The sequence below is a fragment of the Stegostoma tigrinum genome, chromosome 14, assembly GCF_030684315.1.
Source record: "Stegostoma tigrinum isolate sSteTig4 chromosome 14, sSteTig4.hap1, whole genome shotgun sequence".
Lineage (NCBI taxonomy): Eukaryota > Metazoa > Chordata > Chondrichthyes > Orectolobiformes > Stegostomatidae > Stegostoma > Stegostoma tigrinum.
Window position 1 is genome coordinate 10,212,167 of NC_081367.1, and position 14,746 is coordinate 10,226,912.

The 14,746-nt window shown below is 41.4% G+C and overlaps 1 protein-coding gene across 2 annotated transcripts in view; it reads left to right on the forward strand.

The window, feature by feature from the left end:
- The window catches only part of ilkap (integrin-linked kinase-associated serine/threonine phosphatase), a 46,923-nt gene that overhangs the window by 7,296 nt on the left and 24,881 nt on the right, over window positions 1–14,746 (forward strand). For both annotated transcript variants that reach the window (XM_048542809.2, XM_048542810.2), the window contains 6 exons: window positions 860–982; window positions 3,863–3,980; window positions 4,761–4,867; window positions 5,666–5,759; window positions 7,067–7,154; window positions 9,119–9,240. In XM_048542809.2, coding sequence (XP_048398766.1) covers window positions 860–982; window positions 3,863–3,980; window positions 4,761–4,867; window positions 5,666–5,759; window positions 7,067–7,154; window positions 9,119–9,240 — 652 coding nt within the window. The remainder of the gene's footprint in view (window positions 1–859; window positions 983–3,862; window positions 3,981–4,760; window positions 4,868–5,665; window positions 5,760–7,066; window positions 7,155–9,118; window positions 9,241–14,746) is intronic.

The window sequence follows — 14,746 nt, forward strand, 5'->3', positions numbered from 1 at the left end:
GTGGATTAATGTGGTTTGCAGTTCCTAATCCTGTGCTGCTCAAGGGTAATGCCAACATAAAAGCAAAGAAAATTGCCATTCAGACATGTTGCAGCACTAATCCTTCTGGAGTTCTCACCTGGGATAAATATGAACATTTTCCCTCATAGAGCATTATGCAGAAATTAACATGATGCAAAAAATTGCCCGAAATAGCCAACATACTTAAACAGTTTTCATCAACGCTTTTGCAGTAATAACACATTTTGTCCAATATAGCTGGCACTGTCATTGGTGGAGAATGCACTCATTCAGATGACATCTGATTTCACATGCAACTAGATGCTTTTAAACACAATCACAATTTCTAGGTTGTTAGGAATGGCACCTTTTTCCTTTTGCATAGTAATTTTGAACAAACAACAATCCAGTGGTTGGACCAGTTGATCTGTTTTTGATATTGGTCAGGGGACGAATGTTGAAGAAAACATCCAATACTGTAGACTCTGTCACATCCACCTGAAACATTCAAAGGATGACAGATCTGTTTCCTCCATAATGTTGTTGAATGTCAGCGTGGGTTGTATGTCCAGGTCTTGACCTTCTGAATTGGAGGCACGAATGGACATCAGGACAGTGATAACGTGAATGTATGTTTGCCTGTATTAATGACTGATGAATGAAAGTATAATGTGAGGCTAACTCAGTTACTCTTGAAAAAAACTTTACACTTATACAGTATTCCAAGGCTGTGATTACACACTAATTTGACAAACCTAGGTTGAAAGCTGCAGTGTGGATAAAATCTTGTTGATGTAGTAATAACGTTTGTTGTTTGCACACTTGTGTAAAGTATTGTCTTGTTCCTTCGCCCCACTAGCACCTCATGTACCTGATCTATTTGGAGAGCTTCCAGAAGCGAAGAATGACCTGAAGGGGGAAAAACGCAAATTGCCAGATCAGAATGGGTCCAAAGGCCATGAGGACAAGAAGTTGTGCAAAGGTATTTGAGACAAATCAGCAAATTGAAAGAAGGTTTAAGGTACAGAACACACTGCTTAGTGGAGACTTGGTCAACAAAAGTAATTATCCAAAGGGTCCACTGGTCAAAAGGCTGGTAAAGCTAGATCTTCAAAACCTTCTTGACACTCCTTTTTCTCTAACTGTTTTCCACCTGTTTCCCAGCTCCCATTTACAGCTGTTTGCATACTAGCACAGATCGTTTCTCCAAATTTTCCTTGCTATTTATATACTTATCAGGATGACAATGAGCAGATTGCAGTTTCACTCAATTTGAAAGCAAAAAAGGTCCAATGAAGAAGCATTCAGGAAAAAGACAAACTGCACTCGAATCTCAGCTGAATTAATGATTTAACTGGGCAGCAAAATAGCTGACAGATCTGCAACAGAGAATCTTAAAATATGAGGAGAATAATGTGCAAATTAAATATATTTCCAAACCATAATAGGGGATGAATTCAAAGCAAAGAGCCCCATCAACAAATAAAACTAAACTGAAACTTTAAAGAGTTACCTATTCAAAAGCAAACCATGTGCACTAGAGAATACATATATAATACACAAAAGGAGGTTGAAAAGAGAGCTTTTTAAAATTGGAATATGAAATAATGTCAGCAGGTAGCATTGAAAGTAATGGTGGCTTTTAAATGAATTTAAGAAGTGTACATAGTGAGAAAATGAGGTGAGGTGAGAGTGACAGCCCTTGATATCAAGGCTGCATTTGACCAAGTGTGTCATCAAGGAGCCTGAGTAAAGCTAGTTTTGGGGCAAACTCTCTGCTGGTTGGAGTCATACCTGGCACGTAAGATGGTAGTGGTTGTTGGAGGTCAATCATCTCACCTCCAGGTCATCTCTGCAGGAGTCCCTCAGGGTAGTGTCTTCGGTCCAACCATTCTCAGCTGCTTCAATGACCTTCCCTCTGTCATCAGGCCAGAAGTGGGGATATTCGCTGATGATTGCACAATGTTTGGCACCATTAGTGACCCTTATTACTGAAGCAGTCCATATTGAAATCCAACAAGATCTAGACAATATCCAGGCTTAGGCTGATGAGCGGGAAGTAACATTAGCGCCACACAAATACCAGGCTATGACCATCATCCGTAAGAATCTAACCACCACCCCTTGACATTCATGGTGTTACAATCACTGAATCCTCAACTATCAACACCCTGGGGGTTACCATTGACCAGAAATACAATGGACTTGCCATATAAGCACTGCGGCTACAAGAGCCAGTCAGAGACTAGGGATACTGCATGACTAACTTCCCTGCTGACTCCCCAAAGACTGTCAGTCATTCACAAGGCACAAGTCAGGATGAGATACTGCCTACTTGCCTGGATGAGTGCAGCTCCAACAACACTCAAGAAGCCTGACAGCAACCAGGACAAAGCAGCCCGCTTGATTGGCACCACATCCACAACCATCCACTCGCTCCACCACTGACGCTCAGTAGCAGCAGTGTGTACTATCTATAAGAAGCCCTGCAGAAATTCACCAAAGTTCCTCACACGACACCTTCCAAACCCATGACCACTTCCTGCCAGAAGGACATGGACAGCAGGTACAGCAAAAGCGAAAACAAGAAGGCAGATTACCACCTGTGAGTTGGGAGAGGGGAGTGTGCAGCGGGATCTGGGTGACTTTGTTTTAGGCCGCATTGGGAATATTCTGTTCTGTTCTGGCCACCACATGACCAGAAGGATGTGGTGGCTTTGGGGAGGGTATAAAAAAGACTGACAAGGACGTTGCCTGGTTTGGAAGGCATTAGCTATGAGGAGAGATTGGAGAAACTTGAGTTGTTCTCACTGGAACGACGGAGCTTGTGGGGGCGACATGATAGAGAGGTCTACAAGATTATGAAGGACATGGGCAGAGTGGACAGCCAGAAGCATTTTCCCAGGGTGGGAGAGTCAGTTACTAAGGGGCATAGGTTTAAGTTGTGAAGGGTAAGGTTTAAAGGTGATGTATGAGGCAAGTTTTTTTTAAACAGAGGGTGGTGGGTGCCTGGAACTCGCTGCCGGGGGAGGTAGTGGAAGCAGATACAATTGTGACTTCTGCTGGGCACCTTGACAAGTACGTGAAAGGGATGGGAATAGAGGCATATGGTTCCTGGAAGGGTAGGGGGTTTTAGTTGTGACAGGCAGTGTGCCGATGCACACTTGGAGGGCCCAAGGGCCTGTTCCTATGCTGTAATTTCCTTTGTTCTTTGTACTTAATTTGCAAAACCAGTACACTAACAATAGGATGCATTTGGCACCAGATGAATTATTGACACTAGTCCAATCAATATTGTAATTTGTGTTTTCCATAATTATTCTCTTTTTTTGTTTTCAAATGCTTGACTTTTTGCAAGTTAATCACTACTGTAATAGCTGTTTAATGAAATCTCATGCCACACAGTACTCAGAAAACACAGTTTTAAAGGACTCCGATTTCCAGTTTCTGTAATCTACTCCAGCATTCTTCAGCATTAGCCTCTACTACATCCTTGATTTTGATTGGTGGTCTGTCAAAGCTGTAAGCACATCCAAAGTTCCCTTCCAAAGCCCCTCAGCCTTTACTTTAAGACCCTCCTTATGTATTCACCACCTAAGTTTTAGATCACCAGTCTTGATTTGCTTCTAGGTTGGTGTTAGATTTTCTTTGCAACTTTGGAACGTTTAATCTTGTTAAAGGTCCTAGACAATTTGTTGCCTAAAATCATGTCACCATTCCTGAGCGTTAACTAGTGTTTTCAAGAGAGATGCAGGGATTGGGAGGAAATCGAGCAATAGAGAGGTATTGTAGAGATTTTGTACAGTTGTGATATTTTTCCAAAACCTGCTTTAAAAGTTTTTCTATTGATGTTTTCCTTCAGGATTTGTCACCTTAAAGGGTTATGTTGCAGAGAGAAAGGGTGAACGAGAGGAAATGCAGGATGCGCACGTTATAATGGATGATTTCACATCGAAATTCACACAGCTACCATCAGAAGTGTAAGTGTTGAAGAGACAGAAAGCAGAGCAACTTTTATGTTTACAGAGTGAACATTGATTTACAGTACACTTTACAGACAGACTAGAAGGAGCCTTGCTGTGCAACAGACTACTCTCTGCTGACTTGGGGAGTAGCCCTTAACCTTTGCTGCTTCCATTTTTGACTGCACAAGGGCAGTTTAAGACATGATCTTCTGTTTCCCTGCCCTTTTGGGGTCACCACAGGCCTAAGTCCACACTTGCCACCCCCACCCCAAACCCTGCATCACATGTCAGCCTGAGCTGTGCAATCCTAGATATCAGTTCTGTGCAATGTACTTTGTAGAGCTGCCACACGTTTGCTGATTTCTTAACATAGAAACATCTGTCCCTGAAGCTAAGTGAGTGCAACGGTGCAGAAGTTATGCCACTGGTTTATAAACTCCCTACATCAATGAATGAATTTGAATTAATGTCTTTAAAAAAGAAAATAAATCTGGCTATGTAAAAGCTGTCACATTGTCATTTTAAGGTGAAGCACTTTAGTTTTCTTCTGACCTCTAGGATAGAAAACCTGCTATTCTTACCTGCTTTAGCATATATTTGAAACCAGTCCCATACCAACCAGGTTGACTCGGAAGAGGCCTTCCAAGCCACTTTGCTCAAGGTAGCCAGGATAGGCTATTCATGTTCTGTGAATGAAATTGAACTGAACTGTTTTTATGTGAACATTTTACTGAATACTGAAGCTGCCATTTCTCTCAAAACTCCTTTTTCTTTCTTTCTCTGCCTCTGGATTAGATCTCGGCTCTCATACTTTGCTGTTTTTGATGGCCATGGTGGAGTACGAGCATCCAAGTATGCCGCACAGAACCTTCACCTGACTCTTGCCAGGAACTTCCCCAAAGGTAACAACACTGTTATGGAAAATACAAACTCCAACACTTCATCAAAAATCAACACTCAGTAGGCGAGCTGGTATCCAATCACTTATACGACTGACTATATGGGAGTGTGGTTTCATCATGGAGATGACAACCTGATCAGATGTGAATGGAGTTTACCTCTGAAGCTGTTCTTTGGTAGGTAAGAGTGGAAGATGTTTGCTGATCAGCCAGGAGTACTGTTTTTTCCAGCACAACTTACTGACACCTGTGGCTCACGTTTTTTTTGCTGGCAGTGCACATTTAAGGCATGCAGCAGAATAGCCAAGCATTGGGTTCTTGTTTTCCTGTTGAAGGGCGTACTGCTGTTCAAAGTTCACTTATTTTTATCTTAAAATGTGATGCTCAGTCACTGATGAGCGAGTTCCTTCATGACATAGAAGATTCCAACAGTTTGGGGCGGGGGGGGGGGGGAGGTAAGTGGAAATTTCATTATTTTGACTTCTTTAGTGCAAAAGCCTCACAGGCATCACTGTAGGATCCTAACATTGCTATCAGTACAGGATGTGAGATTCCAGGTGAAGTGTCCAACGTGATCACCTATTTGTGGTCTGCTGCAAGTTTCCAGAATGGACTTTCCATAAAGAGATTTCAAATTGGAGATTCATGTGCCCAAGACCTGCAGGATGATAACCTTGTTTTCGTTATTCCAGTCGATACCTTGAAGGCCCTGAGCAGGACTGAACTTTGAACCTTCTGTTCAAGTGAGATGTTTTTGTATAGAATGATGACGTTTTTTTCTTCGCATTTCTCTCTATACAGGAGAAGTGAGTAGCATAGAGAAGACCATTAAGAAATGCCTTCTGATGACCTTTAAGCAGACGGATGAGGGCTTTCTCAAGCAGGCATCGAGCCAGTGAGTAGTAGTGTTTGGAAATTGGGATAATTACTTTGTATCCCCTTCCCCTGCCTATTCCCATAAGCACAGTTAACACTAACTATAATATCCCTCTTTCTTAGCATGGACCAGGGTTTTATTGGGAATATTCGAGAACCACGTAATTTGTTGCCAGATTAATCCACTGAATCCTATGCTCAATTTCTGTGTTTTATTTTAATTCACTCATGGGCCATGGGTGTCACTGGTGAGCCAGCATTTATTTCCCATCTCTGTTTAGCCTCAAGATGGTGCTATTGAGCTGTTTTCTTGAACTGCCACCGTCCATGTGCTGTAGGTGGACCCACAATGTGCCGAGGGAGGGCATTTCCAGGATGTTGACCCAATGACAATGAAGGAATGGCAATGTATTTCCTAGTCGGTGTGGTGAGTGTTTTGGAGAGGAGCTTAAAAGCAATTGTGCTCCCAAGTACTTGCTCCCTTCTTCTAGATGGAAGTGGTCATGGGTTCAGATGGAGCTATCTTCTGATCTTTGGTGAATTTTTGCTATGCATCTTGTAGATGATATATACTGCTGTTAATGAGTGTTGATGGTGGAGGAGGTGGACCCCATTCAACCAGTTTTCTACTGGCAAGATAATTAAAACTCCATCCCCGGTTTTCTTTGTTAGCATGTAAACAGTAATGTTTTAATTCTGGAGTGTAGCCACAGAGGAGCAGGAGTCAACACCTGTGTAGGAAAGAGTTGCCTTACAAGGTTTGTCAGATGAGAGGCAGTAGTATAGATAATTTTACTATGATTGTATGTCTTTGGTTAGTCTAGAGGTTGTTTTGTAGTTTGGCCTTTTTTTTCCTGTTTTTCTCTGGTATGCAGTGGTTAAAGCTTAGTTTATGTGGGATTTGGGTGGTAAAAGTATCTGACATCATGCCAGTGGTCAACTGGACCAAGGACTAGAAGATGATTTAGGCATTGGTTAAGATGCAGGCACAGTTCTGGATCCCTTTAGGACCTCCCAGTGACATGCCGCAGCCAGCAAACGAGAAGCAATTGGCTTGTGGCCTTTTTGATGTCCACAGGAGACCTCTTCAGGGCTACTTATCTTCCAAAGAATCTTGCTTCCCTGCTCAGTCACAACCGTCATGTTGTGGGTATTTTCTCTTTTTTTTCCCCTGCAACCTCTTGGCAGTGCCCAAAGATGTTTGATGCCTTGCACGTCACATGTAGTTTGCTGGTTCGTTTGACAGATTTCCCACAGATCATGCGCATGCTGTACGCATAAAAGCAGGTCAATGAACTAATTTTTATATGGCTTCTGTTTCTGCAGGAAACCCGCCTGGAAAGATGGATCTACTGCCACATGTGTTCTGCTGGTGGACAAAGATTTATATGTTGCAAATCTTGGTGACAGCAAAGTATGAAATCCTTGCAAAAAATACCTATCTGTGTTGGGGATATCCTAATCTGTTAATACATAACAATTCATTTTCTTTTACTAAAGAAGGGTCCTGACCCGAAACGTCAGCCTTCCTGCTTCTCTGATGCTGCCTGGCCTGCTGCGTTCATCCAGTTCCACACTTTGTTATCTCTCACTCCAGCATCTACAGTTCTTGCTGTAACATTTTCTTCATCTCTGCCACTTTCTTCATCGTCTTTTCCTTGCACTTCCCCCTTTGTTGCTCCGTTCTTTTGTTCTTTCTCGTTTCCTCTTTTTCCTTCTATCTGTGTATCTTCTGTTGTCTTCAATTCCCTTCCCATATCTCTCTCTCTTTCTATTTCTCTTCCTGCTGATCTTCTCCCTCTCTCTGCATCTCTAGTTTTTTTTCCTTGCCTCAGGTTCTGTTTCCCTCTCTCTAACTTGTCATCCATTTTCATTTTCCACCTTTTACTCTGTTTGCTCTCTTTCTATTTTCTTACACATGCTGCCTACCCCGTCTCTGTTTTGCTGTTCTTTGCATCTTAACCACAAAGGAGTGTGCAAAATACAGGTGATTCCTCCTGGAAGCATGGCACTTGAGCTAAATATGGATGAACTGTTGGTGAAAAGTCTTTTACATTGCCACTGTACACTGGTAGGAGTGCAGAGCTCTTGTACCAGGCAGCAGAATATTGACACAAAATTTAGAAACCTTTCTTTTACCATCTCTGGATTCCAAATATCTCTAAAGTTTAGTGTTTTGCAGATTTAGGGCGTGGTCTGAATTTAAATAGAGACTTAAATATTTCTGAAGCTATCTATTATCCTATATGTAACAAGGCTCATGATATAAGATAAGAGCTTGAAGATAAGCTGGTTGAAATAGTTTCAGTGCACTGACACCTGACTGACCCATGATGATAACTGTTATCTGTGACTACGTGCTGTGTAACATCAGGTCCTCCTTTGTTAGGTGTCGTGATTGCTGTGGGATATTTTGTATTTGCGTGTGTTAATCTGCACCCACTCTGTGTTTGCTCTGTTCGCTAAGGTTTATACTGATCCTAAACAGGCATGCCATCTTATTTTTTAAAAAAGCAAAATACTGCCGATAATGCAAATTTTGAAATTTAGAAAAAATTGCTGTAACTGTTCAACAGATCACACCGCTTCTGTGGGAAAAGAGATAAGAGTTGCTTTTTCAGGTCTGCCACTCTTCATTCAAAGGAACGGTCATCTGAAATATTAACTCTTTGCCCCTCTCCTCTGTCTTTATGTCGTTTTAAGATGGAAGTCAAATTTAGGGAAGAAGAATACTCGCTGACCTGGGGGATCTTCAACTATGAAAGCTGCAACTTTGAAGTCACTTGATGTTTGATCCAGTGATGCCTGGCCCGAGGCACATGAGCTACCCATTGGAATAGTCAGTACCTCCAGATACTACCTGTAGGTCAGGATTTAGAGTGCAAGACACTCCCTCAGCTGTCACATCAGTCACTTCTCAGACAAGTACATCCTGAGTTAGAAACTGTGTAAAGATCTAGACTGTCCTGTTGAACACTTAGCTCTGTTAGAACATGGAATCGATATGGATGGAAAGTTTCCTCTACAGTGTCCAATCAAACACTCCCTGTGCAAGTGCTTCCCTGTTAGCAGTGCAGATAGCAAATGCATTTTTGCTCCCCATCTCTTTCTTTGTGTAACTTGGTGTCCTAGTGAATAGTTTGAGAATCTTGCAACACGTTCATCTACCCATGGAACAATTTGTGTAATCTATGGCGTGTGTGATGCCTATCAGGCAGTATGAATGTAATCTTGGGGCATACCGTATGTTGGCCAATGTGTGTACAATTTATGGGAGGATGTGGTGAGGTACGTTCGTGGGTTTTATAACAATTGATGCATTGATTGGGAATAACTCCTCACCTGTTGAAGTAAATTTTTTTTGCTTTTTACTTTCAGGCCATTCTGTGTCGGGTGAATGAGACCAGCAAGAAACTGATGGCCTTGCCGCTGGTGAAGGAACATAACCCAACCCAGTATGATGAGAGGATGAGAATTCAAAAAGCAGGGGGCACAGTTAGGTGAGGAGTAAATTCTAAAGATGATTTTTGTAGAAAAATAGACAGATCAAACACACGTGATTGCACAAGGAAACTAAGTGGGCAGTGCAATCTGTCTCTTTCATACCAGATATGAATTATCAGGTCAGTTTGCAAGTAAATAGAAATATAAAATCTTATACTTATCCTGCTATGTGTGTGGTGCAGTGCAGTCCTAATGATGCTGAAACGTAGCTGCACCAAAATAAATCTTCATTTTCTGAATAAGTGTCTCTTCAGTATTCAGAGACAGGAGCCAACTAATAGTGTAATATGCAGTTGAATGTGGAATGAGCTCCATTTAGCAGTATCCTCCAGGAGCTGTCTAGTAGAGATAAACAAAGCAAATGATTGAGCATTTAGATCAATTTTGAGAGAGATTTGAGTTCGGAGTTCAAACCAGGCAATGCTAAAGCCTATTAAAGACCATTTAAATCAGTAGCAGTTCCTGGAATTATAGCTATGATAGTTTGAAACAGGCCATTCAGCCCATTGGACTTTCTCATCATCTCTGTGAAAATAGACCTTGATTCATTGAACTGCTGCGCTGTTGTCTGATAATCCTTCTTTTAATCTTCTTATATAGTACCTGTCCTTTTAAGAAGGAGAGGTATTGGTTACTCAACTGTTTCCTTTGTCGAAGTATTTCATGTGCTAAACAGCTCTCTACAATTTAATAAAATTTCACTAAAATTCTCCCTTTGACTCCATGACTATTTAAGTTGTTGACTCCTCATCACTGACTTTCTGCCCAGTAGTATTTCTTTTCCGAAGAAGGGTCTAGACCCGAAACGCCAGCTTTCCTGCTCCTCTGCCTGCTGTGTACATCCAGCGTACACCTTGTTATCTCAGATTCTCCAGCATCGGCAGTTCCTACTATCTCAGCAATATTTCTTTACCTTGTTGGAGTTCTTCCTTATGAAACCTTACTTTTGCCAGCCTTGGTAACAAGACAAACCTACAATCTATAAAAATAAAAGCAAACATTTACTTTATCTCTGCCACACCTGCATCCATCAAAATTGCATTTCCACATGTACACTGACAAGATCCGGCTCTACTTCTGCAACACCAGTCAATCCTCCACTGCTTTTGTGTTTTTTTTTAAACTCCTTTCCCCATGGGTGTTCTATTGTCCCAAAATGCCACCTTCAGTACTACAGCACTGTTCAATCTGCCTACTCCCCTTAAATAAGACTATGGCTTATATACTTAGATAAGACTATCTCACATGGCCCCGTAACGATATTTTCAAAAGCGTTTCTGATCATTTCCTTGTGCTGCTCTGTACGTATGTTGCCTCTCACCCATTCCCAAAACCTTTGCCAGGTACCTTTACAGCTGCACTTTCAAATTCCCAACTTTTAGCCTTTGCCCTTCATTCGCCAAGATATTTTGAAAAATCGGATTGCTGGCTACCACCACTTTTAAGGCTCAAGGCCACGTTTAAAACATTGTTCCTTGACTTGATTATCCATTTGGTGTGGACCGCACCTTTGCATCCTTACATCATTACTCCAAAATGTCCAAACAATCATTGGCGATGATTTCTCCTCTGAATCCCACACGGTTGTTTGTGGACTCTGCCAAAGATCTTTGCTCCTCTCTCATTTCTCATTTACGTGCTTCTCCATGGTAACATCATTCATAGATGCAACGTTGGGTTCTATGTGCATGCAGACAACATCTAGCTTTATCCTGACAACGGCACTGTCCCCAATTTACTGTCACCTACATCCAGTACTAGATGAGCAATCCCCAAATAAATATTGGGAAGGCTGTATCTAGTCTCTTCCATAACATCTATTTCCATTCCATACTTGTGACTGAGAGGCTGAACCGCACTATTGCATTCTTTGTGCCACTTATTGCAGAATCGAATTTATACCTGCGTAATCACTCTCTTCATCAGGATTATCTAATTTTTCACCATCATGTTATTGCAGGATCTGATTCTGCTGTTAGCTTTCGAATTGGCTGTTCCAGTGTATTGCTGGCTAGCTTCCCAGATCAATAATCTCAAATAATCCCACTCAATAATCTTTGCATCATTCACAATTTGTACTGTTTACCCATTTCCCTTGTGGTCACTGGTCTTCATTGGTTCATGGTTAAGAAATGTCTTGATTTGTTTCATTCCCCCATTGGTGGTTCTACCTTCAGCTGTCAAGGTCCTAAATTCTTGATTTGCTTCCTAAGCCACCCCATCTCATTCCCTCTCCTTCCTCTAAAGCACTGCTTAACACCTACCATTTTGATCAAGCTTTTGGTCATCTGTCCTAATGTTCTTTATGCATGATCCAAGCTGATAGTTGTACATGACAGATCAGATCTTAGAATGATGCCGAGCTTGGTCGATCATGTGTTTAACTTTTGCTGTTGGTTGCTATAGGGATTAACCACTGAAACCTATTCAAATGAGGCTGTAAATGTTCTATAACAAAATAACATAAGTATAGCAAAAGAAAAACAATGTGTGTGTATATACTCCTACATTAGATAGTTAGAAAGATCTTGATGCAACCAGCAAAACAAAGTTTCAATCTATTCCCAACAGATCTTACAGATATTCAATTCTGGAGAAAGTTCTCATTTCTCTGTGACTTTTCCAAGTTTCTTTTCCTTGGACTACAGAGACAGGTTTATGATTTCCTTCTGAATCTCTTCTCATGAATCTGCATTTCTGATGGCTGAAATTAACGTTTTCAGTTCCAAGTTCTCTTGGTTCGGAAGCTCCACAGACAGGAATATTTGCTTTAATGTGATTGGTTCCCCTGAACTGAAAGCTTGATTCTCCTGCCAGGAGAAAGTATTTTATTTTCTGAACTGAACTGAACTAATTATTTTGAACTGAGACCTTGAAGCTACTGCTCTAAAATCAAGACTAAACTAATGATTTTCTAGTCTGTCGTAAAGTCAGCATTATAAACGTTGCATCCATTGACAGTACAGCGGTTCTCTGGCGCTTGACTGCAATTCTATACTTGCTTGGATTTGGTGCAATTAGGTCAATATTCCAAATGACTTTGACCTTTTTTTTAAAAGAAAAATTCCCTGAACAGAACTAATTGAGATCTATCTGCCTTTGTCTTAAAATCCAAAACCCCAGAAACAACATACACCTTTCATCACATCTTCTCTCACTCAGTATCAAATATGGTTTGATAGCACTCTAGTTCAGTACATTAGGACATTTTATGCATTTAAGGGTGTTATAGAAGAGCAAAATATTGGTGTTTATTGGAATTGCCTCTGTAGTTTCACGTTAGATGGCATTTATTGCTACAAAGAAGCTGCATAAAGGGGTCTGTTTTGTAACATAGTGAAGTGAATGGAGAAATGGATAAATTATTGACCAGATCATGTCAATGAACAGGCAAATACGATCTCAATGTTGCAATGTGGACCTTGTGACTGGAGCACGGTTTGACTCTGATGTTTCATTAGCTGATTAATTTGGCCCTGTATAGAGATGTTTGACAGAAGCTTGTGCATCACAGTGGCCTAGCTTATGGCGCAGAGCGATTCCTCTAAGTTCTGATGGAGTCATCACTTCCTGTCACTTGGCTAATCTGGACGCTTTTGAGCTCCTCCTGTCATGATGTTTGAATGCGATGTGTATAATGATCAACACCAAGCTCCTCTGCTTAAAGGCAAGGTCTGCCCTTGATTTGTTGTTTGTCTGAAAATGTACTTGTTCTATTAACCTTATCACGTGGCAGGTAGGCTTCCAATTTCGGAAAGTTCAGCAGCAAAGCCCATGAATCTCCCTGTCAATACACAGTGCCGCTTTTTGACTGGGCCTCCTATGTAGAAGTAAATTCTTGATTGGCCGTAATTTATGGTGACAGATTTGTCAAGCTGAGGAACATCACTGTTACAGGAATACAACACTCAGTGAGATGGTGTGTTATTACACACACTAGGAAAACAAACAGTCCACGGGAATAAAATCGTTCTTCTGCCACACGGATGTCAAACATGATTGGGTGCAGCACCAGACTAATTCTATTGCAGTCAGTGAAACTATAAACATAGAAAATAGGTGTACAAGTTAACTATTCAACACACCGGATCTTGCCGTACCATTTCGATATCATGGTTGGCTGATCGTCCAACTCGAAACCCTGTTTCTGCTTCTTCTGCAAACCCTGAGATTCCTTCAGACAGAAACAATGATTGCATTGACTTTTACAGTGCCGAACAGACCATTCCACCCAACTATTCCATCTTGACATTTTTAGGTGTCCCTGAGCGTCCCCTCAACTTCTTTCAACCTATTCTATTAACTGTTCCAATTTTTTCAAGAACTTGTATAGCTTCCTCTTAAATGCCTTTGGGCTATTTCAGTCATTCCATGTTAATTTTCTCCATCACTCTGCACCTGGATTCCTGCTGTATTAGCAGCGACAATTTGTGACACAGACCTTCTATCTTACACAGCACCGAGTGTTCTGCTGTGTATGTTCAATGTTCTTGTTCTTTTTTTCCTCCAGTAGGAGGAGCCCAAACTCCTCCTCCCCATAGTTTATTACCCCAATTGTTAAAAAGCTGTGCTCCTTTGCTGTTTACTTACTGATTATTTTAACTCGCACAACGCTAATCCACCTGTTTACTCTGAAACTCTGAGGTTTAGGCTATTGGCTGAAATCTCTAGAACATAATTAAATTAAAATTTAATTCAGTTTATTATTTTCAGCATCCACTTAAGTTGCCCTTTCTTCGTTCTTCTTAATGTAATTCTCTAATCTGTGCTGAAGAAACCCATTGATTTCTAGGATAGTAGTGGGGTTCTCGAGTCCCTGTGTTCTGTTTTTTTAAAAAAACAGAATGCCGACAGTGTGTAAGCAGGCCATTCAATTAATCAAATCCATACCGACCCTCTAAAAGCATCCTACCCCAGCCCCATCCTCATATTTCCCATGGCTAAGCCACACGGCATGCACATCCCCGGACACTATGGGGCAATTTAGCACAGCCAGTGCACCTAACCTGCACATCTTTGGAATGTGGAAGGAATCTGGACCACCTGGACGAACCCCACGCAGACATGGGGAGAATGTGCAAACTCCATACTAGATGGTCACACGAGGGTGGAATCGAACCCAGGTCATTGGCGCTGCGAGGCAGCAGTGCTGACCGCTGTACCACCCATGCACTTGTTGACTTGCTGCTCCCTGCACCTTCAATGGAATCAGGGGGAGGACTGAATTTGTTGTTTCAAACATAGCCTGACTAATACACGATAAAATCTCAGCATAATCTTCAGGCTATCTGTAGCTTGACTAACGGAGCTTCAGTATTCTGCTTCTGTCAAGATGGAGGCTTTGTGGAATCCGGAATTTGTCGGTGATGTATAGGAAGGTTTTGGGATTTTTTTAAAATCTGTATACAAGTGTGAACACCACATTAAAAGGTTTTGAGGGAAGGTTTTTTTTTCTGTCTGTAAAATGGAAATTGGAGGTGCCATTGTAATCATTTAGTTCTC